The sequence below is a fragment of the Stegastes partitus genome, unplaced genomic scaffold (genome assembly GCF_000690725.1).
Source record: "Stegastes partitus isolate 25-593 unplaced genomic scaffold, Stegastes_partitus-1.0.2 Scaffold118, whole genome shotgun sequence".
NCBI classification, from domain to species: domain Eukaryota; kingdom Metazoa; phylum Chordata; class Actinopteri; family Pomacentridae; genus Stegastes; species Stegastes partitus.
Window position 1 is genome coordinate 638,765 of NW_007577849.1, and position 27,191 is coordinate 665,955.

General features: G+C 39.4%; 1 protein-coding gene across 2 annotated transcripts; it reads right to left on the bottom strand.

The window, feature by feature from the left end:
* Window positions 1–622: 622 nt before the first annotated feature.
* mylk4b (myosin light chain kinase family, member 4b) lies at window positions 623–26,959 on the bottom strand. Of its 2 annotated transcripts, none has more exons than XM_008278198.1 (13): window positions 26,643–26,959; window positions 9,342–9,423; window positions 8,087–8,513; window positions 7,665–7,894; window positions 6,849–6,954; window positions 5,914–6,007; window positions 4,962–5,071; window positions 4,706–4,847; window positions 3,537–3,607; window positions 3,321–3,449; window positions 2,993–3,224; window positions 2,650–2,698; window positions 623–1,875 (listed from the first exon to the last, which is right to left on the bottom strand). In XM_008278198.1, the coding sequence occupies exons 1-12, from the start codon at window positions 26,778–26,780 to the stop codon at window positions 2,654–2,656; spliced, it is 1,806 nt and encodes a 601-aa protein (XP_008276420.1). In that variant the 5' UTR covers window positions 26,781–26,959; the 3' UTR covers window positions 623–1,875; window positions 2,650–2,653. The 2 variants fall into 2 exon arrangements, with proteins under 2 accessions (XP_008276420.1, XP_008276418.1); XM_008278196.1 differs by lacking the exon at window positions 26,643–26,959 and adding an exon at window positions 10,800–11,363.
* Between the last annotated feature and the right edge of the window lie 232 nt (window positions 26,960–27,191).

Sequence of the window (27,191 nt, forward strand, 5' to 3'; positions counted from 1 at the left end):
TGTATTGTATTGTGTCCGCTGCTGTCCCTGTAAGCATCTTCAAGGAAGTATAATCAAGACTTATGACTGTCATGAAAAAGACTTTTACTCAAATCTAAGGTAAACATTGGTAGTAGGAGACAAGCATTAGAAGACAATGATACGGAAGTGTGTCAAAACCCCAGTAACCCCCAAACAGCAAATCAGCTCCACCCAAACCAAGAGAAGTAACACTCCATCCTCCAGAGACATGCTCCACCCTCCAATTCACATCTTTGTAGAGAAGGATTCCTGCTGCAGAGGGAAGTTAAGCTCAAACACACCTCAGCACTTTGACTTGAAGACCAAAGAAGACCATCAGGTGCTTCCAACTTATTGTAAAAATTATGAAGAGAATCAGAGATTCAGCTTTTCACTCAAACTGCTAAGCTGATATGATGGTATTTGTAACAAAAAAAGTTCTGAAAAATTTGAAACATATTGAAGCTAATAGGAAAACAGAAGTACAGTATCTTCACTTTTGGTCAGACTTCTGGAGGCCACTACATTTACAAAACTCAGTAGAGCCTCCATACAAATGGTCACAAGTTTTATATTGTAGTGCTGTTTTGAATTCAAAATAAACTGAAAGAAACACGGCAAAGGCTTTCTGAAGTGCATCATTTATTAACTTATTTATATTCTACATTTAATTATGTCTCATTATTACACTGGAAAAATTGAAAAAGGTATCATAAATTCAAATAAACAAGTATTCAGATCACAAAGCTTTTCCATTTCCAAATGGAACAGTCAACAACTGAGCGTCAAATATTAATTTGACTTCCCATCATTGAAAAACTGGGACAAGAAAGCAGTGACTGGTTTGTTTTCTGCTCTGTTGTTGGCTCTCCATCACTCTGAACTGTGTATTTACACATATAGCATGTGCATAACTAAGTGAAAACCTGTTCGTTGCCCCTGAAAAATATCACATCTTGAATAAAAGCTTTGTACTTCAAGTACAGTCTGGTGTTAAACCAGTAAATAAATGAACGTAAGAATCCACTTCAGTCATATACATGAACCATTCATAGGTAGTGTTCTGTTGTTCGTTATGCCTTCATGGAAGGTGAGAGGGCTACTCCAAACTGCCGAAGCAAGACAAGCTCGCGGCATGAATGCATACAGAAGGCAATGCAGTCTAAAATGTCGGTGAACTATGGCATGAATCAGAATCAGATAGAGATATTCTCACTGTTCAGGGGGAATGAGTGTATGCAATATTGTGTTATATACAAAATAAATTAATGGGGTGACTTCAACTTCAATCAAGTTCTAAAAATTCTAAATGTACTTTAACATATGCTTGAGAAAGAAAGAAAAACATTTTTATAAGACTTGTAATTAAAAGAAATCAAAAAAAAAATCTGTATTCACAAAATATATTATTTAAATAACAGCATTCAGTCTATATTTTGTTAAAAGTTGTTTGCTGAATCATGGGAAAATAGGCCAAAAAGTGCAAAGCATGCAAAAAACCAGGACAACTTGACAAAGGGATCACTATCAGCAGAAGAACAACAGTGTTTGCTGGATGCTAAGCAGATGACTTCCAGGTTTTGCAGTTGTAGAAGTGACAGATAATGCAAGCTTTATGTCTCTTATTATCTTGGCAGCTGCAGTATTTAGACACCACAGAGCTTGAGGGTCCTTGCTGGTTCAGTCTGTGTTTGATTTTTCCTGTGGGCTTCCCACTGTTCAGGTCAGAACTACGAACTGTGGAGTGAAGCTAACATGAGGATGCAAGGCAGAGAGTAGTTATACAGTGGCTATACAGGTACAGCAGCATTGGTCCAGTGTTGGGCTCCAGGGCCCTACATTGTCAAAAGGCATGCTGAGGGCCTCACAGTGTTTCTAAGGGAGAAACAACAACAACAAAAATCCTTAGAAGAGACACTTTGAGTAAAAAAAAAAATAAACTGACATACGGCTTTGGAAATAATCATTAGACCACCTGTTGGTTTCTTTACAACACAAACAGACCTACAACAGTGACAATGTTGTTTTTATTTAAACATCCATCCAAAGAGAGACAAAAAACCAAGCACACTCACATTCACACATACAGACAATTTAGAATCACCAATTAGACCTAGACCCCGCTGGAGGGATTATATCTCTTGCCCCGCAACCCAACCCCAGAAAAGTGGAAGAAAATGGATGGATGGGTGGGTGGATGGAGAACCCCCTCTGCACAGGGAGAACATGCAAACTCCACGCAGAAAGATCCCAGGCATCCTAACCGGGGATCTTCTAGCTTCAAGGCGACGGTTTCAACCATGGAGCCAGCGTGCAGCCCACAATACAGTCAATATATTCTCATTACAAATTTGATGTATTGAAACTAGATGGACAAAACATTTTTTGAGTCTCTGTTATTTTGTCACTCAGCAAACACTCAACAATGCCTGAAAGAACAGAATTGCAAGATGACGAGAAGATAGCTATCTTGTTGTTTTAAAAAGAGGGATATGGTGAGAGAGCTGTTGCTAACCGGCTGATCATACAGGTGTCGAAAGCAGTTAAACCCTACCAAGCACCGTAACAGAAGAGGCACAAGACGGTTGTCACAGTGGTTAAATAATTATTTCCATAGCTGTATGTTGGCTTACAGAAAAAAGATCTTACCTGTCTAGCTCTCTGGAGAAGGAGCATGTGTGGAGTGGCACTTGTTTTTCTGCAGTGAGAGGATTAACAAAAACAGTGTACAATGGCACAATTTAGAACTGAAATAGCCCCAAGACATGGTGTCTTCAAAAACATGTTTCTCACATATATTACACATGTCAAAGTCTTTACAAAGACACCTCACAAAGCTTTACAACTAGACATTATTTAGTTCTAATTAATAAATTAAGCAATCAAATGTAGTTGATAATGAAGTTGCATTTCAACTTTTTTTTTCCTGCTATTTTGCCTGCCTTCCATGGTGCATTCAGGTAGTCTTAAATAAATAGGAAGACATTTTTACCTTCTGATTTAGTCGATAGTGCAGACTTCGGTCTGACAGCCAGGGGTGTCGGAGGGATTCTGCTGCACTCATCCTCCAGCTCTTGCTCTTCACCAGCAGACGAGTGATAAAGTCTTTGGCCTCATCAGAGATGTCTGTAAACTCCTCCTCCTCAAAGTTCCACTGACAGGCCAGGATGTTGTTCAGCGTCTCGTTGTCATCGTCCCCCAGAAACGGAGACAAGCCACTGAGCCTGGAGAGAAAAAAACAAGACAAAACAGGGTATGGGTTGTGTCTTCTTTCCTTTTTTTCCTGCATGTGTATGTGTGACTGTGGATCCTTGACTCACAGCATGTAAGTGATGACTCCGAGACTCCACATGTCGGTGGGGAATGAAACAAACTCATAGTTGATGACTTCAGGAGCTAAAAATTCAGGTGTTCCAAAGTTGACCCTGAGTTTCTCCCTGGGTTTATACCTGTAAGAGACACAACAGCAGAACCATAAGAGACACACAGGCCTCAGAATGTCAAGTTATGAAGGATAAGATGACTATAAACTTTACCTCCTAGCCAGGCCAAAGTCAATGATTTTGATCTTGTTAGTAGCTCTGCTGACACAAAGAATGTTCTCTGGCTGAAAAAGAACACACATACTGTGTTTCAGACAAATTCTTCCTTCTGGGGCAGACACAACTGAGAGAACGAGTTACAAAAACAAGACAGAAAACACTGCAAATGTTTTTTCATCGAGTGAATACATAAATTTTAATGGGAGCTTTTAGACACTTTATGTTTTTTCATTATCAATTGGATATAGCTTTTTTATTACACTGTGTTTAGGCCCTGCAAGAGACTGCAGCAGAGCATTTAAAGTGGTTCAACCATCTGGACCCTAAAACCTGCCTGTATGTCTTTTTTTTTTTCCTTTTATAAATCACCACACTGTCCTGATGTTTCTGTGAGAAACTGTAAAAACTGAAAGGATCATCAGATATTTTTAACTTCCTGCCAATCCTTGTACTCATGTGTCTTGTGCATTCTGATTTATTCATCCCACCCCCAATAATTATTAACCATATCTAAGCTTAGAATTATAATATTTTATCCAGATTACTTTAGTGTGGATGTCTCATTTAAAAATTAACCCAAAATAAACTACTTACACAGATTCTGAAATAAACTTAAAAGGTATGTCCTTGCTGCAACCGAGAAGCCATTAGGAATGGGACCAACAGTCTTGTGACAAAAATTCAGGGACGTTTTTACAACAGATATTTCATTCTACATTGTATAATGACAATAAAGCTGATTCTGATTCTGAGGAGACAATGATAAAAACATTCAAAAATGTAAAAATTCTAAATGTAAATAGTAAAGTATCTATCATTTGTCAACACTAATACTTTTTTCCTCTCCCCAGTACTACATCTGGGGGCACTGTTGTACATGTTGATCAAATGTATTTATTTATTTTTGGTATAACAATTTCTTGAAAATGTGAACTTTTGTTTTCTGATTTATGGCATTGAAATGACACGTTACAGAAAAGATTTCTGAATTCTCTCTACTTCTAGCTAAAACAAATATAAAAAAGTGACCCCCAAAAAAGGAAAATATCACACATTGAAATTAAAAAAGTGGTACACATATATCAGCATGACAGAAAAAGAGAGATAATTGATAGATAATTCTTATATTGAGAATGAAAGGGACTAAACTCAAGCAGGTTTACCTTGAGGTCCAGATGCAGGATGTACATTTTGTGCATGTACTGCAGCCCTTCACAGATCTGGCGTATAAACAGCACAGTGTCCAGCTCTGTCAGGTTGTAATTCTCATCAATGATGCGGTCAAACAGCTCCCCTCCTTCCACACTACATCACAAGAACACACACAATTACAGCCAGGTAGAGCTTGAAAATATGTTGTATTAACACAACAGAACACATACACATACAGTGTATACAGGCACTCCAAGATAGACTTACTATTCCATGACTAGAATGATGTCATGGCGCGACTCAAAGGCAGCGTACAGCTGGATAAGGTTGGCGTGGTTCAGCTGGTTCATCACCTGGATCTCATTCCTCACCACCTCCTGAGAGACAGAAATACTATTAAAATAAAACCACATATTGTAAAGTTACAGATTTAAAAAAACATAAGCAAGATAAAGAGTGATGTGGCCTATATTGAGGTGAAATATTACAATAATAATAATAGTAATAATAATGAACAAGCACAAGCTGAAAGCGAATATTTGAGAGCCATTGACAAGTTGTAGTAACAAGTAAATTAACAAGTAACAACCGGGGACTTCAGTGTGTTGTTCACCAGTTTTGAAATTTTCACATAAGATTACCTTAATCACCAATGACTGACTAAAGTTTTGGCCAACATAATGTTCAAAACAATACAAAACATTTCCAAATTCCCAGAATGTCATAAGGGTAAAGATATGTTGTTTTTGTTATGGATAATCACGCAGATTGTGTTGAATGGGATCAGAGATACTCACTGCAACCTCAAGTGCTGCAATTTTGCAGCATAATCATATGCTAGTTAGACAAAACAGATGTGATTTGTCTGTCATTGTTGGCAACATGAGTCATCTGAGGATCTGGCTGTGAGTTTGATGAGCTTTTGGAATACTTTAGACAATAATGTAACCTCACAGCTGTGCTGGGATGTTTGACCTCTCCCACGCGACTTTTGGATGACTAAGAAAAATAAAGACAAAATGAGGCTGACAAACTGGCACGTGTCCACGCCGCATGGACGGCTGAGCTGCATCTATTTTTAAAATACAATCCTTTACAGTACTTAGCAATAACAAAAGTAGCCATCATTGGACTGTCTGAGGAAACTGACTTCCTAGTGACATTGCTAAGCATGTATTCTGTTTCATAGTCAGCATTCATTGGCTGATTGTTACTGTACCTTCTCTTTCTGGCTCCTGGCTTTGATGATCTTGGCAGCCAGTGTCAGACCAGAAGAGTTCTCTATGCACTTGTGGACTTGTCCAAAACGTCCCCTAATGTAAGAAAAGCAAACACAGAGATGAGCCAAACACATAGATATAGATGCAGAATAGAAGAGGAACCAGTTTGGAAGTTTAATTTTATTAATAAGCACTAACTATTCTATGCTGAAATGTAAGTTCATGTTTTAATGTTTGTCAAGCTGAACATGTGCTCATTCCAGCTCCTTAAACGAGGGGATTTATTATCTTACTGTGGTTTAATATTACTGTGAACTAAATATCAGGTTTTGAACTGTTTGGATTGGGTTTTGGACAGTACCAAATCCTATAAATATATACGTATGCTGGTTTAAACAAAACAAGCATTTTGAAGATGTTAACTTCGGGGAACTTATGAATTTTATTTCTCAGTGCTTTGTCAGGTTTACAAGCCAACACAATAAATTAGTTACCATGTAAGGCTGCCAAATTAATCCAATATGAAAACAATAATTTGTTGCGGCTCTTACTTGTATACATACATCATGATAAGCTCATTCAGCCATTAGAAATTAGGTCTTTGCTCTGTGCCATGTCACTAATTTGAGAAATGTGCTTGCGTGCTGAGGAGTAATCTTCAGTTTGAGAGGCAGGATTTAGCACCAGTCTATTACATCAGAGAGGCCCGCTATTTCACAAGTGCCCCCAGAGGATCACATTCATTTGCCCTGTAGGGGGCAGCAACAAGGTCTTGGAAAAAACTATTAGGCGCCATGTCACAGGGTGTAAGATCTATAATTATTTAGTGAAAGAGGGCTGATGTATTTAAGTGTCTGTTGCTGTAACTAAGGAAAATTAAACTCTTTACTGTTTTAATGAGAGCTGTGTATTCTGTGGTTTTCTAGTCACTCACCCCCCCAGGACCTCATCTCTGTTGATAGTGTAGTAGGTGGCGATCTGATGGGGTTTGGGAGTCACAATGCGGTGATCAAAAGGTGCTAATGGTGGAGGACTTGAGTCTAAAGAAACAACAGAGGTAACAAAAAAGAAACAGAGACAAAGGATGAGAAAGGAAATTGCTGGTACTGAATATATATAGTGAAACAGAGACTGAGGAAGAGGCCTCGGCCCCTAGAAACGAGGTGGATCAAAATAGCAGCATGCCAGTGTCTTATTATCTGCTGTGCCAGCTGTGCTGACTGACATGATGGTGACGCTTGAACAGGCATACTGTTATGACACTGAATCTGCTTTAAAGTCAGGGGAACAAAAAGTCAAATGTCATCGACTATCTCCACAAGCTGTATCGACATGGAAAGCCTGCTATATGTGGATTTGACACGATAGAGGAATCATGCCAAACAGTACTGTTGCCCAGGTTTTAGAATTGCAGAGGTCATGCATCTCTTATGGATAACATCTGTCTTACTTGTTTTTTGTTTGCAATTTCTTAAATAACCACTAAGGATCTTGTTTAACACACTGTCTGCATGACAGCAAAGAAAGCACATCCAAAGTGGATGTGGAAGTGAGCTGTACCTGTGTCCATTTTGTTTCAGCAACACCAAAAGAGTGAACATAATGACTAATAATAAGTATGCAGAAAAAATATCAATACACATTGTACTCACCCCCCACACCGCCACCCGTCCCGTCATACCAAAAGAACACATCTTCTTTTCATGCATTCGTGCACTGTAAACACAAATGTAAACATTTAATTTCTTACCAATGACAAATTCCTTCTCTGCGGATTCTCCCTCCTTTCCTTCTTCTTCAGCTTCTGTCGTTGGCTTATCAGATTTGGAGGCCTGTGGCTCGGCCCCCTCTACCACCTGTCCATCAGCATTTTCCACTTCATTGTCTTCCACTCTGCTTTTTTTGAGGTCGTCCTTTACTAGATCTTCTTCTGTGACACGACGTTTGCTACAAGTAGCCACATCGCTAAGCTCCTCCGAGCTTCACGTGTTAAGAGAGAAAAACACAGATTACTTAATGATTTACTTCATCCAAACATGTCATTTTTTTCTCCTTTTTGCTGTGAACTCACTTTCATTTCATAAAGATTTAATAATAAACACATTTACTTAAATTAAAAACACAGACACAGAAATGATTGCAAGAAGACGCATTGTGATTGGCAAGAAATACCTTTCCTGCAGAGGGAGGGAGGTTTTGCAGATATCTGACGTAGCACTAATCGCCTTTTCAGATTCTGATGACTCTTCTGCTTCTCCTTTATGCCTTTTCTTTCCATCATTCTCTACTTTTCCTCCCTGTTCTGGATTAACATCTTCTGCCTGTTGCTCTTCTTCTTCTGGTTCTGAATCCTCAAAGATATCCCCTTCTTCTTCTTCATCTTGTCTTTCTTTAGAGTCCTTCTGCCTTTCCTCTGACTGGGCAGCAGATGTGTGTGGTCCATCCAGGATTAGCTCTGCAGACTTTTGTCTTCCTCCACTTCCTCTGTCCTCCCCCCTCTGGACGTCAACCTCTGCATTTACATGGGAATGCTCCGTGTTCTGCCTGTTGAGCTTTTCCACCTGTTCCTGCAGTACAGGTTCATTCAGTGAAGAGGTGTCTGAAGTGGGAGAAACACAGATATAGCCACAAGGTCTATCAGCATTTGTATTGATGTCACATGAAACAGTAGTTTTGAATGTAATATGACAATTTGTGACCCCAGGATAAATACAGTTCACACATTATACGTACACCGGTTGATATTTTATGCTAAGCTGTATGGATTGCCACAAACGTAGGTACAGACACACCGGGTTCTTAGAAGATTAATTGTAGTGGCTAACTGATCTTCTGTATTGCCACCAACGGATCAAACTTTCCACCTGTCCAGATCTTCAGGTCACAATTGACATTCAAAGTAATTTTAAAGTTCTAAAGCCAATACCTAAATTCCTGTCAGTATCAGCTGTGTTTTAGATTAATGCGAGAACATCCTGCACCAGTTTCAGCCTGTTGGAATGCTTACAGGCAAAGTTAGTATGCAAAGTTACTGCGTGAGCATGGGGGATTATTGCAGATATTCAGCATCAGCATCTATGTATATGTCATCTGATAAGTAGAAAGAAATTGCAGTACCAACATGCCAAACTACCTGTGTCACCATTACATAGTTTGTCCACAGCAGAGCACTAACCAGCTGATTTTCCAACTGTAAAATGACCAATTCAGTATGTTTTTTTTGTACAGATCTGTATCAAGATTGTTTTTTTGTTTTGTTTTGTTTATAAATAAAGCGTTTATGTCAAAAACATCCATGGCTATTATATCTTTGGGGTTTTCTGCTTAATGCCCCAACTTTAAAAATCATTTTCAAAAGTTCTGAATTTGTCATGCTATACAGTTAGTATGCAATTCCAGTAATGTATAATCTCCTGTTTACATATACCTGACGTCTCCAGAGGTTTTCTCTTCTTCTGGGCCTTCAAGCCCTTCAGGCTCAGCTTGGCTTTATCCTTGTCATCTTTTGCCTTGTTGGAGAAAGAAGAGACAACAATAAAGCATTAGACATTTTATGTTACAATAATCAAAAGGAAGTGTGGAACAAAACTTGAGTCAGGTATCAAAGTGTCACATTTACAAGAATTTTTTATGCATTTGCCGAAAAGTTGTACAGATGTAATTTCTATGGTAGTGGAGCCAGGAGTCTGATGACACCAGAGGAGTTATGCCTGATATTTCCATTTGTACAACAGTTAGATAGCAAGACAGAGTGTTTGTTTCTGTTGCTATGATATGATGTTCTGCTCAGCGGATGCCAACTCCTAGAGACAGGGGAAAGGTCACATCTCATCTGCAGCAGACGACATGTTGCACAACACAGGAATCACTTTGACACTCTACTACATATAATGTACAGTGCATAAGAAACACATTGTCAGGGAATTACATTTTTAATGCACAATATTGGTGTTTTTGCAATAACAGAGAAGTTAGATGACACTACACTTCTCTGTCACTTAATGTGTTGGAAATAAGCCATATGGTACAACAAATCAGTTTACCTAACCACAGCCTCATTCCAAAATACAAAATAGCATCTCTGACTATGTAGAAATTCAAGTAAATGAGATGTTTAATTGCCCAGATAGACATAAACAGATATTCTTAAAAGATAGGCCAGTGAAAACCATGACACAATCTTCATATTGTTCCCCCATATAGAAAAACAGGCAATGTGATATGGACTGTGATGCTGTTACATAAAAGGACACCAGGGTATCTAATCATTTACTGCATTAATGTCACGTATTCAGAATAGGCCAGACAAGTGCTAAACTGTCTCTGCGCAGCTGCAGTCTGACACACTGCTGATAAAGACATGGTTAGGGAAAGATAACAAGTCTGACTCTAATCATTTACACCTCAGACGCAAATGACAATCTCTGCTCGAAGGAAAACTACTTAACATTACATAGAAGAACATATTGAGATACAGCAGAGCCAAGAACAGATAAACTGGGAGCCATGTCAAGTAAAAGGAATGAAATTTAGTTCAAAGACAGAATTCAGAAACTTGTTAAGAGCCATTTACAGAGTATCTATTTAGTTTTAGAGCAGGCTTATTAAAATGTCACGACATATGGGTCATTTGCACAGGAGGATTCCGTTTACAGCCTTTCAGACAGCAGTTTATGCATTTGCCGCAATGATCACAATGCAATTAGACCTCTCACTATGTTGCTATTCACAGCACAACGTGATAGAATCAACAAGGGGAACACTGCATTACACCTTCTTGAAAAGTTAACTGATGAAAACAGAAAAGAACTTAACAGACAGCTAGATAGATTTGATTTTACATCTTAGAGGAAAATCTCGCTTATAAGGTTGTTGAATCTCTCACCTTCCTGTTGGCTTTGTTTCCAGGCTGTTTGAACAGAAGCTCCACCAACCTGGAGCTCTTCACCACCTCCCCAATGAAGCTGATCACCTGCTGGGTGCCCTCCACCAGCTTCTCCACCCCTTCCAACCTGCGTCCCTGACTTTCCATACGTTCATTGGCCCTCTCCACGGCACCACACAGCTCCCTGCATGCAGCCTCTACCCCTGAACCACGTCTGCTGCAACGGCCCTCTTCACGCATAGAGGCCAAATCCCGACCCATACCCCTGACATCCTGGGACAGGCCGTCCAACCGGGTCAGGACTGTCTGCTGCATGTTGAGTAAGCACTCCATCTGAGAGCTCAGGGAGTCCATTCGGGTCTCCACACAGCGCAGGGCAGCATCATGAGAAGAGGAAGAAGATGATGAAAAAGCAGCAGCTTGAGACTTGTCTGATCCATTAAGTGAGAGCTTCCTCCCACCAGGCTTCTGACCATGAAGAGGGTTTGGATCATATACTTTGGCGAGAGAGTTAACAAGACTGGAGCTCATGACTGAATTCCCTGTATACTTTCTCAGAAATAGCAAAAACTATTCACTCACTTACAAATCTGTTCACTTTCATATAATCTCGTCAGAAACTACAACAAAAATCATATCACAAGACAAAGCTACAGGCAGAAGAAAAGAAGTGGAGAAAGGAAAGATATCCTCCTATACGGCACCACAGAGCTGAGATTTAAGAATAGCAAAAAGCTGTTCTCCAAATTAAAGTGCAGCCCCCTGTGGACGTCAGGGACTGAGTGGCCAGTGATAAGAGCTGAGGGCTCGGGTGTGCAGTTGGGGATTGATGGGGGTTAAGGGGAGATGCTGGGGAGGATCGCTATGTGACATTTGAGACACTTCAAAAGCCCTTCAGTCGGGTGTCAGAATCCCAAGAATTTGAGACTGAAATATGACGCTGTAAAAAGTAAGACAAACAAATAAAATGTACAACCAATAAAAAAGAACCTAAGAGCTCTAAATCTCATTGCTAACGACTAAATCCATGTTTCAGTAGATGTTGTGGAGTTAGTGTAAAGTATATTTTGTAAAACATCCATCTTATTTTCAGTGATTAAATGTATGGTTTTCATATTGTTACATAAAGTGACAGGTGCAAGAGTGTGCAACACCACAGAAACTTTATTAACTGTTTGGACCTCGCTTACAGACACAAGCATTGTGAGTATTTCTGAACCTCAGCAAATGCCGTTATCATAGCTCACTTGTTTTCACTCAGTGGACATGTCAGCACAACATTGCACAATTAGCAGTAATTCCTAGGGCAAGACATCCCATAATAAAGCTGTTTCTTCACTTGAGAGCCACAAGTCTTATTGTAGTTACAAAAATTGCAGGTTTTTTTCAACACTATCGATATGAGGCTGCAGTCTGATTTACAATTATGTGTGATTTTACCAAATCACCCCTAAGCTAAATACTTGGATATCTAAACTCTGGCATCATTTTAAAATTCTATTTATGGTTTGGTAAAAATAAATATCCAATCTCAGCGATAATTTGCTTTGCTTGCTGAATTTAATGGTAGTTATCTGTATCGTTTATAAAAATCTATTGGAGACTGAAATACTTGACTATGTTTTACATTTTGTTGTGAGAGCTTACTCTTTTTGTTTTATAACCAAAAAACTTTGCTTCCAAGGTAAATGCGTTCTAATAAAGATAATTTTGTTAGATGAACAATTGATGACTGAATTTTGTTGCAGAAAAATACTGACATATTGCAAAGAGTAAAAGTTCAGTAAAGGTGGTGCAGGAAGCATAAAAAGGTTTGGTTGTATTTGGACCATCAACCGGAAAGAGGCTGCACGGCTCCCAATATAGGCTTACTGTCCATGCAAATGTGAGAGACAAGAAGACAACGGAAGAAAACAGGAAACAGGTGATCCCAGTGACACCTAAGAACTGTTGATACAGAGGAGAAGGGGATTGTGGGAGAGGAAACTCACTGCACATGTGTTGTTGCAAAGAATTAAAGAGGATGGACTGACACAGATATACACTTTGATACTGACACAAAAGTTCATACTCATGAACAGACACAATTATTGAGACGTGTCTGAATGTGCACACTGACCCCAAGCTTTTCCACGTCTCGGTACAGTGCTATCTGGAGTAGGCAGGGTGACAAAGCGCTGGCGCCTATATACTGGCACCCATCTGTCAGCACCGGAAAAACCTGACCTACACTCTATTCCTCGCTCTGTTCCTAGTACAGACCGCTCGTCAGCTGTCAGGGTTAGCACTTGTATCCCCAGTGCTTATTTACTAGCTAGGTGAGAATGAAAGAGGACACTGTTCAAGTGCAGACAAATTACAGTGCATGCTGTGGAATTGCACGTTTTGCAGCTGAAAGGACGAAGAAGATCAGTGATCAGAAAACAAGCTTTCACACTAAAATAAAAATATGTTTCTGATTATTTTTTTCAAGTGACTTTAAACACCACAACCTAAACACTACACATCTCATCTGTATAGGGTTAAACAATACAATCTATCACTAACTACAAGTCAAAACACAGTATCACAGCAGTAATCAAGAGGTATAGAACAATCCATAGCACCACTATTTAGAGCTGTAGTGGTCACTCTCCTAGAATGACCCCATGGATAGTGCACTATGTGAACAATCAAAAACAGACAGGCAAGGACTTGGAACAGAGGTTAAAACATTCAAAGATAATCAGAGTTTCTGTAACAGCTCAGAAATTATGAAAGTTTGCTCCTCAGCACAGTACTACAAGAACTCTGAGATGAAACTACGTGGCCAGGACTACCACAGTAAATGCAAGGTCCTGAAAGTGAAGCTGGAGATGGGAGTGTGATGATATGGAGCTGCATAAATTGTTGGGGAGATGATAAGTGTCATCTCCTCAACATTCACCCATTCCCATGTGTGTGAATGGGTGAATGTGAAAAACATTGTAAAGTGTTTTGAGTAACCCTAGAAAAGTACTATTTAAGTGCAGACCATTTACCATTTCCTTCTAGATGTCACCATTAATGCCTGTGGGTATACCAACATTCTGCCTGCAGTCGCTTGGCAAAGAGGAATATGTCTGCGTAGGAATATAAATCATGCTGTCAAAACAGAGTTTCTAACAAAGATCAAAGTTCAAAGTTTGACATGGACAAGTATGCCACCTTACTTGAACTCAACAGAGCATCTCTGGGGCATGTGACACCTAGCAGACATCATTTGAGTCAAGTCATAGATAATAGTGTACAAAAACAATGACCCCGTTTACTCACAAATGTGTCACTCAGGCATCATTCTGGAAATCACACAAAACCTCCAAAAATATTACAAACAATTTTTCTCGAAGTACCAGTTAGGAGGCAGTAAACAACATCACGCTGTTGTGTTCCTCACTTCTATCATTTTCTTAGACCTGAGCATGGCACAGCCACTATATTAGGTGTCTGACACTTTACACAAGAGATGGCTACACTACATGGAGCTATGAGAGTAGGAGCAGAGTGGTGACTGATTGGTCTGGTGTTGAGGCCAGTGGGAGGTTTAACTGTACCCTGTCGGACAATCTCTGAAATCCCCAGTCAGAAAAGGTTACATGGTAAGATGAGAGCCAGTGTGGTATAGGAGCACCATTTGGGAATGAGACTCACACAGCCAAGCCACTCTCACCACATATAGAGTTACTCAGCAGGAAGACACAGACAGGACATAATGCTTATTCTACTGCCACAAGCTTTCCAGTAATCCAATATCACTCCGGTGCAATGGGCCCGAACAACATGGATGCAACAAGCTTCAGCCGAGAGCCACAATTACAGACTGTGTCACACGCAACAAATGTATGCCTTGGGATAATGGCTGCTGTTGTGGTGAGTCCACATTTAACAATACTGGAGCTGGGCAAGGGAAAGCTGAAACAAAGACCGAGGTGGATAGTCACTAAGTACTTTTGTGACTTAAATCCTTTGCCTATCTAAATTAAGTATTTTTACCACACTTGAATGAACACTGTACATTATCATTTTTGTCAACTATTTTGGGGTAACACACCCTTTGAAGAGGCAGGGCTTGTGAACTAAACCTGCACCTCTTACCCAAATGAGACGGTCAACTAGGGGGGGCTAGTAATAGACTGGAAATTTTGGGCCACTGAAACAGATCAGTGACAGCTCTCTGATCCCTGGCATGTTGCAGGGCCCTGGTCCAGCTCCGGGGCCCCTGACTCATTCAGGGTTTCCCTCCCAAATGGCATCCCTGACCACATAGGATTCACCATATCGTCATTATGACTAACTGAGACCAAAAATAATTTCAAATAACAATAGTGCTAAATACTCTCTTGTAGACTGCTGTGTTCAAATGCTGGAAAACAAATTAGCATCACCAAATTCATTCATCTGCCTTTTTCTGCCATTATATGTGTGCACGTCTGCAACAGCTTGTGTGCTGTATAGTAATAACATGATATCAGAGCTGTAAACAACAAAAACACATTCAAGTTGAAGCCCTACTTTTTTTTTCATTGGTGTGATGTTTGGTGTTTACTTGTGATGACTAGCTGTACGCATAGATAACTTGATAGCTTGACTAAATTCAACCAAATAAATGATCAAATGGATGCCCCAATATTATGAACTGCAGAAGAAATCCACTGCATACACTCAAGTTTCTTTGGACAACAACATCTGCAAAATGAACATAAGGCAAAGCAACTCGATAAATAGGAGTTGCTATTTTTCCACATTTGCCTAAAAATTTAAAAATATTTTTCACTTAGTATGACAACGTCGTATAAGCTACCTGAGCATGGCATTGGTGCAAAATTCACTACATGTAAAATGTAAATATGTCTTGATCAATCTATTTGTGCACATTTTTCCATAATTCATCCTGAGAAATTTGGTACATTTGGAAACATCATGACAAGATTTGAAAATACAGATATGCAGATAGGTTTGCATCATTTTGCAATGTGCAAAACTACTGATGAGCTCACTGGGACGTTTTGCAGGGTTAAAGAGCTCATGCCAAACTCCTATTTCAATAGCTTATTGGCACTTTTTCCACTGTTGTTACAGGATAAACATCTGGGGTATAGATGGCAATACAAAGAAGGCCACATATTATCTGTGTAGCTCCACCTGCTGCTTTATTATCTAACAAACCTACTTGTGTCACCACCAGCTGATGACAGTCTGTTCTTTCACAGCTCAGCTGCCATGATAACGATTACGACCACAGTGAGACAAAAAAAGATTATTTTCATGGAATAGCGGTGCTCTATGACATCAGCAAAGTGTGCGTAGACACGTATATGTGTGTCTGTGGTACAGAGGGCAATTAGGTTCAGCCTGTAAATATGTGACAAAAGTTACACAAGAACACGTGTTAAATAGATGCAAACTAACTTTCCTTGATCATCCTGAGTTTGCTGCTCATTGTCAGCGTTACATAACATGAAGACAACTAGGTATGACAGCACAGAGAATGATAAACGGTGACCTCTGACCTGGTGGAATGACTGTCCATCCCATTGTCCTAAAACAAGCATACACATACACATGAAAACCAGCACAGCTTTGAGGACAGTGAAAGCAGAAGGTCTCATATATCATTCAGTGTCTCAGTGTCACACTGTCAGCACCAACTGGTGATGTAATCTTGCATCTTAAAAACATGCAAGATGTTTTAACTGAATCTATCATTTTGTTGTACTTTAACATTGCCAAGGAAAAATAAACAAACAGTCCTATTTCTTTGAGCAAGGGGCTAATTGTAAACCATCACTCTGACTTTCCTGTAGGGAAGGAAGCAAAAAATATAGGTAAAGAATAGATTCTCACTGACTGAAATCATTTGGTATGTTACCCAGTAAACATACTTTAAATTATTTAGTTTGCAATTACTTTTTTGGGCACGGTCAGTTCAGGGTCTCCTGGTTGTCTGATTGTGTTTATAATTACAATGTAAGGATCAGTTATGTAATTCTGTTTACTCTGTAACTGTTTGTTTTTTAATTACATTTATGTTTGTTGATTATATTACACCTTTTCAAGAAAATTTCCATTGCTAATCAGTCGATAAGTGCAACATTATCAATGTGTAATGGGCTTTCTAAATGTATCGTGCTGTCTGTTGTGTACAACATATATACACAGAATAAATAACTGTATGTAAAACACAATACCGCTGACAATAATAAGGTTGCCATGATGTTCCTTGTAATAGATCTCTTAAATGAAGCTGCAAAAATAAGCGCATCCACTATTTTATGGCATTAAGTAAAATGACAATAGCAATATAAAGTGTGTATGATGACGATTAAATAAACTAAAACATGCATAATCATCAGTCAAGCAGGCCACCTTTTAATTATAAGATAAGTTTCTGTCTTGCCACCACTAGATGGCAGAAGACGACCACCGACCCATGATGCTTTGTACAAGCACAGAACTGATGACTACCTGGGAATCTGGAGGCTACTGCATTTTGTTGCTGTTCTCTGGTTACTTTGAACCTCGACCTACTGCCTCTGTGCACACATATAATCACACAAATCCAAATAGTCAGTGCTTGCCATCTAAGATCTACTGTACATGGTGAGAGATCATAAACACGACCTGCAGTCAAATATCAATTTGACTGACAGCTGTGACTTAATGTTGGCCTCAAGTTCAATTCAGCTTTATTTTAAATGCTGTTCACCATTCACTACACCTGCACTCTTTTTAAGTGTCAAACCTAAAAACATGCATTATATTTCAGTTTTTGCATCCTGTAGCTAATTCCTGTTAAAGAGAAAAGACAGAAAATTACACCACCCATACTTACCACAAATTTTGTAATAAAATTAAAATAGAATAGATTTTTTTCCATATAAAATATGCAATTTGCCCTAAAAATTAGCCTAACAAATAAAGGGATGCCATCCATTTGTCAGTTACAGCCGGATCCACACATTACACAGTCCTGACACTGCAACATATTGTACATCCAATGTACTTTTAACAATCTAATTCAGCCAAATCTACTCTTCCTACTGTTTGCTTTGTTAGTGCTGCTGCTCTGCAAACTCTCCCAGTCCCAATCCAGGTGAAAACTAATATGGATTAAAATGTGATAATTTGCCAGTTTAGGAGGTACATCATGCTGACACTGATTTACCCTCAAAGTCCTTAAGAAATGTTCAGGTTTTTGTTGAATCTGTCTAAAAGATGTTGATTAAACTTGTTCATTATTTTGACTATCACTGCATATCCATATCTACGATATATTTCTAATTGTATGCACTGCAGAGTGACTGCCACACCTTCGAGATCAGTTTTGTGTGCTCTGCTTAGTTTTGCTCTAATTATGTGCACCTGGCACGCCTCATCTGTTTTACAGAGTTTTGACTATGCACACTTATGAAAGATTTGTGCTCTTTACCTGTTCCTCACTCCTCCTGACTGACAAGCAGCTGCTGGCTAACAAAGCTGACACAGTTGTGACTAAAAAGGAGCAGAAGAGGACAGTTGTAATAGATGTTCAACCTCAGTTAACAGCAAGATCAGGAGGAAAGAGCATGAGACTGTATAAGTACCAGGGGCTGGAGGAGCAAGTGGAATACATGTGGACAGTGAAGGCCACAGTGGTCCCAGCACTGATTGAAACATTAGGGGCTGTGACCCCAATTTGGTAGAGTTCCAGTACAACATCTTAGGTGTCTGTCCAGAGAAGTGCAGTCCTCGGAATAGTTAACATACTGTACATAACTCTGAACCCTCAAACTCCCAGGCCTCCGGTGGGGAGTCTCAGTTTGGGGACGCAGCACCATCCCCCATATGTGTCTGGGTTGAATAGGGTGATTTTATGTTAGTTCTGAGTTGTATCATATTTACACCACGACTTCAGTTTATTAAACTAAGCATATCAACAGACTTTATTGTGTTTTTAGACTCGTTCACAAAATCCACACATGCTGCTAAACTCACTGTTTGCTAAACTAATTGCCCACGAGCTAGTTATTGTAGCTAATAGTTTTTTCTTTGCCATTTTGTTTTTTCGTGGGCGCTTGTTGCAAGTTTTACGTTAGATACATGTCATGTTTGCCATGATTTTCTGGTTTTATTGCTTAATTACCTTTTTTTAAACAAATGTGTTGTGGTTTTATTGCTGCTTGCCATTGTGCAGCGTTGTATTCGTTTACAGAGAAATGAAAGTAATGACGAGCATGGAGCAGAAACCGAGTAAAAGCACTTATATTTTATCACAAATAAATGATAATAACTATGAATGATAACGTTGGGATCACTTTCAGAGCGATCTTAGAACAGTTTCTCTCTGCCTGGATATATTTCTTGTCTTTTCTATTAATGAATACTGAACTTATAGCAGGTGGAGCACGCGGTAGCTGCTCAGCACTGTTGTTTACAGAATGTTAACGTTGGTCAGTGTGGGTCACACATCTGTATAGTGATCTCTACAGCTATTAGTGTGGACGGGCCATAACAATAAAACTGGTTAATGCCTGACTGTCGGAAGAAAAGAATGACAAAAACATCGCAGTGTATGTGCTGTCTGACAGGAAAAAACCTGTCCCAGACACGAAAGATAAATCCAATTGAAATGTACTGGTTTGAAATTCGTGCTGGGGACACAAAGAAGTTGGGCGAATCGTGTCCCAGGACACGAAACAATAGATTAAATTTCGTGACTATTTTACAAATTGCCATGAGACTGGGTTGAATGCTCATATTATTACACTTAAAATTGGTAACTTAAATGTTGAAAGTAAATGCCATCAGACATCAAAGAAAGAGTGACCTTTGTTCATTATATTTAGATTCCTGCTATAAATGTATAGATATGTATTGTTGTGTGTATCACTGCTCTTCAAATTGCTTTTAGGCACATATAATATAAGCTTTTAGCTGTGGCTTTCAGAATTTCTTCATGTATTGCCTGAATGCGTTGTGCCTTGGGCTATTATGTGTAAACAAAAGCGGTATGTTGCTCCCACATGACGCAAATCACAGGACAGGATTGGCTGGCAATGACGCAATGCTTGTGGAGCCTGCGCAGAAGTGATTTCCACGGTTTCTATCTCGTGTTACCACTCATACACACTGATGGTATTTGACAGTGATATGGAGTGTAATATTATTAAACTCTGTAATATTATATGTTACCTACATGTAGAAAACAACTGAATGTGCCGATCTAAGCAATAAACCCAAAATCAATATTTTATCATGCGTTAATGTAATTTGGGCTATATATCTCAGATATAGCCCAAGGCACAATGTGACTGATTTCGTGCAGATGGGTCACATATTTTTTAGTTATTGTTTGCAAGTGATTCTTGATGTCTCTAACCAGATGTCTAACTGAAAATATTGTTGCCTATTCACATAACAACTAAACGCTAATAGCTCAAAGAAAGGTAGTGGACTATTGCTATTCACTAGGGAATCATGAATCAGGATTTTTGCCGATATCTCACATGTAGATATTTTCCAACTCATTTTGGCTGATTGAAATGTCAATATATCCACAGACTTTTCCATGTAGCTGCAGAGAACATCAGGTTTGGCCTGTTGTGGAATTAGCATATTGTTATGCCTGCTCTTATATTGTGATGGTCCATTGGCGGGCGCAAATATAAATACATTTATTCATTCATTAGCTATACCTGGTTTGTCCTGCAAAGAGGGCTGGAGCCTATTCCAGCTGACATTAGGTGAAAGGCAGGGAACACTCTGCACAGGTTGCCACTTATCACAGAGGAACAGACAACTATACACCCACGCACTCACACTTACAACCAGTTTGTCATTTAACCTGCCATGTATGCCTCTGTATTATGGGAGGAAACCAAGGCAACTGCAGAAAACCTACACAGACAGGGAGAACAAGCAAACTCCACACAGAAAGGCTACAGCTGACCATCAGATTCAAACCCAGAACCCTCTTGCTGTGAGGGGACTGTGTTGCCTCACATCAAATACAGTGCTTTTCACACATTCCGTGTGCAAAAGAAGGTAACTATTTAAACTTACGTGTCATACAGGCCACTGTCATTTTTAATTAATTAATCAATTAATTAATTAATTTATTTATTTATTAACATTTTCAAACAAACTGTCAACTTTGAGCTCGACCAGTTAATTCTACACATGTTTATATATGACTTCAGTGTATTCTTAATTACATTTTAAAGAAAACACATTTCATCTGTTTGCCTAAATATTTGCTAGTTGTGTATTATGGATACATTTCTAATTAACATATTTTCGCCTTTGTTTTATTGCTTTATTGTTGCTCCCCGTCAGACAGTCAATCCTATCTTAGGTAGGACAGAACACCCTGGTAACCCAGGAAATGGAGACGACGCTTGGAGTGAAAGGGTGTATTTAACCCACAACATGACATTTTCTACATTTTACTAAACAGTGAGTGAAAACGAAACTTCAGTCTGAGAATAATGGTCTTACAGAGGCACAAACCCCTGTTTAATGAGTGAAAGAGTTTTTGTAGACTTGTATCACCATCTTTTCTCTGTCCACCTAACACTAACTTTGTGGCTCTTTCAAACTTTTTGTACTATGTCATAATCTTACCTTTCTGGGAGAAAATATGTTTCCTTGCAAGACATAAATGACAATTTAGTTATAAAGGAGCAGAATTTTTGTGAGACATTGTTGACGTGTTATAAAAATATTCTGTCTTGATAGTATTGACTTTATGTGACAACTTGCTTTAGCATATTGTATTTCATAATTATATTTCCATGGTTGAGCTCTTATACTATAGGTTTCACTGCTGCTATGTTACAGCTTCACTTACTGTTGACCTTTTGCTACTACCTAGATCTCACATGTACTCACTGCTTGTCAACGCAAGACACCAAATTAATTGCTCTTGAATTACCAGATTTGACCAGATGACCAGCCCGCAATCTAAACTTGACTATTTGTTTTACTCTATGTGCCTTACACTGCTGACCAGCATTTTCTTAGGAAACCCCTTTGTAGGCAGTTTAGCAGACTCGCCTTGACACAAGATAATAAATAACTTTATTTGCTCAGGTGAAAACCCAAGCTGCTTTGTACATGCGCATCTTTATAACTCACCACACAAGGTAAAAGAGGGCAGTGGTCAGCCATGCCCTCATACTTTTGTGTACTATGCGTTTGTTTGTGTGTGTTTAATAACCTTAACCTCTATGCATCTGCACTGTGCTGGCAATGAGTTATGTAAACGTCTGTAAGTGGACACCAGCCGAGAGGCCTGAGGAGTCCAGGCGAAAACAGCACATTCCCTTGGAGTCCTCATACCAGAGAGAGATGGCAGGATAAAGAGGAAGCCAGAGAGCCAGCGACTTCGTGTAGGTTCTCTAACTAATTATGAGAGAAGTGTTTGAAACATGGTAATTGGTGATCCAGAAATGCTTTGTGGTTTTCTGTCATATATATACTATAGTGTTTGTATTTATAGTAAAATCTAATCACAAAACAAATCTCAATATTCAGCTGTGTTCCTAAATTAATGCAGACCAAGTAAAAGTACATGCATTAAAGCCAGTAATACTATAATTAGGTAAGACCAACCTAGGCCCTCTACTGAGGAGCCAGATGCAGTTTTTAAATGTTCTGGTCACCATAGTGTAATCAGTGTAAAGTTTATTAAAACAAAAAACCTGAATATGAGGGCTTTTTTTCCCCAATTAGTTTTTATCTCTTTCTGTCGATAACACCCACTAAATTGTTAGTGATAGTTTAAAATGATAACTGTGTTGAGCACACTACAACATTATTGTACATATAGCTTTGCACAAATATATTAGACACTAAATACTTTGGAAGCTGTGGAAGTTCTGTATGTTTAAAATGCACAAAAAATTGTAGCAGCTTTGCTATTCATGCACTTCCATTTATTTCTGTTTGTATTTGTTCTGTTTGTATCTTCTTTGTTTTTGTAAATTCATAAATTTATCACATGAAACCATTATCTGTTTTCCTTTATCCCTCCTGTATTTGTTTTGTGTGCTAATTTTGTCCGAGCAATGTGAGCGTGAGAATCTGAAGCAGGAGAAGCCCTTCTCACATTAGTCATGCTCACGCGAATTAACAGAAGCGAGGAACAAGACGTCCAATAAAATATAACTTCTTAATTTTAATGATATGTTTTATGTGACATGGACAACAGCAGTTGTATAATTTATTGACCTGTCATCAGTTAAAATTTATGTACCATGTACATACTTAAAACGCTTCTCTCCATTAAATGCCAGAGGCCCAGTCTCATGAGCACTCAGGCTACAGTTTAAGATTTTAATATGAATAAAGCTGAAAAATGATGACAAATGCATTCATAATTCTGTAAAGTATTCCAACTACAGTACCCAACAGTTAAACATATCCCAGTTATACACCACAGTTACCACATTTTATACTATGAAATCATTTCTGAAGCAGTTACACAAATAACGCAAAATAAGTAATCACAGTTACATTGAACAATTTAGATTTCATCCATCCATTATCTATACACCGCTTAATCCTCACTAGGGTCGCGGGGGGGCTGGAGCCTATCCTAGCTGACTTAGGATGAAGGCAGGGGACACCCTGGACAGGTAACCAGTCTATCACAGGGCTACACTTAGAGACAGACAACCAAGCACACTCACATTCACACCTACAAACAATTTAGAATCACCAATCACCACCGGGACGCGAACCGGCAACCTTCTTGCTGCAAGGCAACTGCGCCACCTTGCAGCCCACAATTTATCTTTGCCACATGAATTTCATGAATTACACAAGGTAATTATTTGGTTTGTGAATCACTTATGTTCTTTTCTTAAAGCCACTACTCATTTTATTGTCTTTGATTGTCCACACTGATGCAAAAAAAAAAAAAGAAATATTGGTGTGTTAGCGAAATTCTGCATATCATGATAAACTGTATGCAGTATATATATATTTTTTTTAAATATATTTTTTTGGGCTTTTGCCTTTATGTAGAGCAGTGGAGAGAGACAGGAAAGGGGGGAGAAGAGTGAGGGAGAGACCTGCAGCAAAGGGTCGTGAGCGGGATTCGAACTCACAACCGCTGTGTCGGGGACTGTAGCCCCTATTCATGGGTCGCCCGCTCAACCAGGTGAGCTATACGGGCGCCCCCCCAGCCTCCAGGATGCTGTAGGCTGGCATTTTGTTTGACGATCTTCAGTTTAAAAAAGGTGTGGATGACGTGAATGTTTACAGCAATGGCCCTGTAATTAGCTCCTTGTGGTGAAAGATCAGACAGCTTCAGCCACAACTTTAACTCCAAGTGCACCAAAAAAATAAGAGCGGTAACTGAATGTAACTCCAGCTCTATGAGCACGTAGGGATTAGAACATTGGAGGTTTGTTATGTTAGCTTTTGTGGTGAATTTTATGTTTTTGATGGCAATGTTAGAGAGGAGAAGACTGCTACTGGACAAGGACATGGAGAGGACAGAAAAAATGGTGCTCATCGTCCTCTCTGAGTTTAACCAGTCAGCATTTGTCTTCCCTGAGTTTAACCAATTAAGACCTGCATATCAGATTTTTTGGGCCTACCCTGACCTGGAGTAGGTACTTCTCCCCCTCCCAAAAATGGCCTTGAAATAGGTTTTACAGTAGAGGTCAGAATGTGTCCAAAAATTTAATGGAAAGGTCTGATGTGAGCTGAAGAACAGGGTTGCTTCAGCACCTTGGACAGATCTCAATTAAAGAAGATTAACCTGCTGCTCCCAGGTTTCTAAGAGCTTTAATCTCAACTTCACACTTTTTTTTTAAGCCATTTGAGATGAGACTGATCTTTTCTCTGTTATTTTATTACACATTTACTGAAAATATAGGTTGCACTGACAACATGTTGACTATTTAATCCATATACTCACTGCAGTAGGAATGATGAATAGAGTTATAAATCCAATGGCTATAAGCCCACTGTCAACGTGACAACAAGACAGAGTAGTAAAAACATTAAGATGACATTGACAGGTATTAACGGTTGAAAAGCACCGCGGCTCTCCACTTTAAGAGCCGTCAGTTACATTTCCTTCCTGCTGGATTATGTTCTCATGATAAAGTAGTTTATAGCGGACAGATTAGTCATCGTGGAGATGGCACTGACTCGTCCTGGAGTGTTGGAGTGCTGTGCCATTGAACTGAATTTAGATGTCACTTCAGTGACATATGTGTGGCGCATGGTTGATGACGCTATGTTTTCCACTGACAGTGTACTCACAGTGGCTACTGAGGGTTGAAATATTGCTTTACTTGCCAAAAACTACTACTGTTGTATTGTTTGGTCAAAGGAGCATGTTACTGTACTTGAGCAGTTCAACCTAACCACAGAAATGTTACAGAGGCCAGAGGTAACTCAGCTTATTAGTTTTACTGCCAGTTTACACAAAAATTCTGTAAACAGCGGTAGATATCATTTGTCATTAATGGATTACTTTATTGTGATTTTAGACCATGTCAATATGCTCACATCACCTGAAACAAAACCTCTTCATGGAGTGAAGGCAGAACCTACCCACAGGTAGCACTAGCACAGCAGAGCTCAGATCGTCTTCTTTCCAAAGTCAAAGTTATGCTAATCAAAATGTCTCGATCAGGGGTGTCGATAGCAGCTCATCATCAAGCTCTGCAGAAGCCTGATAACGATCCTGATCATTTGAATCTGGAAGAGGGAAACATCTAAAACTTGCAAGATTGTGGCCCTTGAGGACCGGAGTTTGACACCCCTGGTCTAGATGATACAGCAGCCAGAGTTACATCTGGATTTTAACTGATTTAACCTGAGTGTCATTCACCTTTTTTGTGCACAGCCCATATGGACTTACAAGACACTTGTCAATCACCTGAAAGGAGACTTGAGAAATCATGTTGTTTTTCCACAAATTCCAAAAAGGGTGTATTCTAAAATATTAATTTAATTTAACAGAAATGTCTTGTTATATTGGATACAGTGTCTTCTGTGTCAGATGCCAGGCATCTTCTATAAATCTCACTAAAGTTTTTACTTTTAAAAACACACTGAGCATATTATCCTGCAGCTGTATAGAGGCCTAAAAGCATAAAATAATGACAATTTTAACTGCATTGAATTGGTGGTTAATAGGGTTGTTTTTCTTCTGCCCCTAATCCAATTGAAAGTCCAGAAAAAATGTCTCAGCAAAGTTTAGTTCCCCAAAACATGTTGACACGTCATCCAAGAACAGGGTGTTCATAATTCAGACCTTTGCTGTGATACCAGTTGTAACAGGTCCCCATTGTTTATTTAAGTAAGTAGAATAATCTGTGAAGAAATTGAATATTTTTCAAAAATACCAAATGTCTTATTGTTAAATTCTTTAATTTTCTTGGATCCTGATCTACAGAAAACCTAACCATTTGTTCCTTCGTCCATGGCTGAACTTCCAAACTCAATTCATTCTGATTTGTTAACATGAATTTTAAATCCTTACAGACAAACATACAACATAATTTTCTTGTTATAGACAACAAACACCAATAACAGCTTTCTAGTCCATCAAAATTACAAAAAAAAGAAACTATCTAAATTATATTGCTTTGGCATCAAGACAGTTTTAGTACGGGTGATAATGAGATAACATCCTCTACATAATTTCCTGTCCAGGCCTGTAGCTGTTGGGCCTCTGCCATATTCCACGCCGTGACACATGTTGATTTCTTTAATGCTCTACACTTCTGCTGTTCATTCAGACTGAATGAACCTCTAGCATGCTCCCAAAGCATAGGTAGCACAGGTGCACAAACACAAACTCCTCTCTTACTGTGTTACCTGTGTGTCTGCGGATGGTGTTGTCCTACCCCTCTTCTTGGTGGAGAATAATTTCCACAGCCGTCGCCACAGAAAAGTAGCCACTAAACACACACTCCCTAATATCCAAATATCTTTATCCCTTAGAAAGTTCTCCATGGTGGAAGCCTTCCACTTCCTGTTTGTGTCGCCCTCCTGCTCAGACTGTCTGTCTTATCTCAACCTCTCTGCCACCTGTGGCCAAGGAGTCTTGGGTGGCCGGCAACAAGATGTTGACATGGGGCGAGACAGCAGCAGTTGCTTATGAAATAGCTGGACTCCTGTAGCAGTGCATTGCATGCTCAGTCTCTTGGTTGCTACAGCCTCGAGACAAGGACAGGGTTTCTGTGCAGTCAAACCACCCACCCTCCCAGCCACCCATTCGCCCTCAACCCGGCTTCCTCCCTACCTCCCACCACAGGACCTAAAAGGAGAGGACATGCTGTCTCTGAGACGAGAGCGGGACAGGTGGTGTTGGGTTCAGGGTGTCGTTGCTGTACGCAGAATCAGATGCCTGCTGCAGCTACTGGC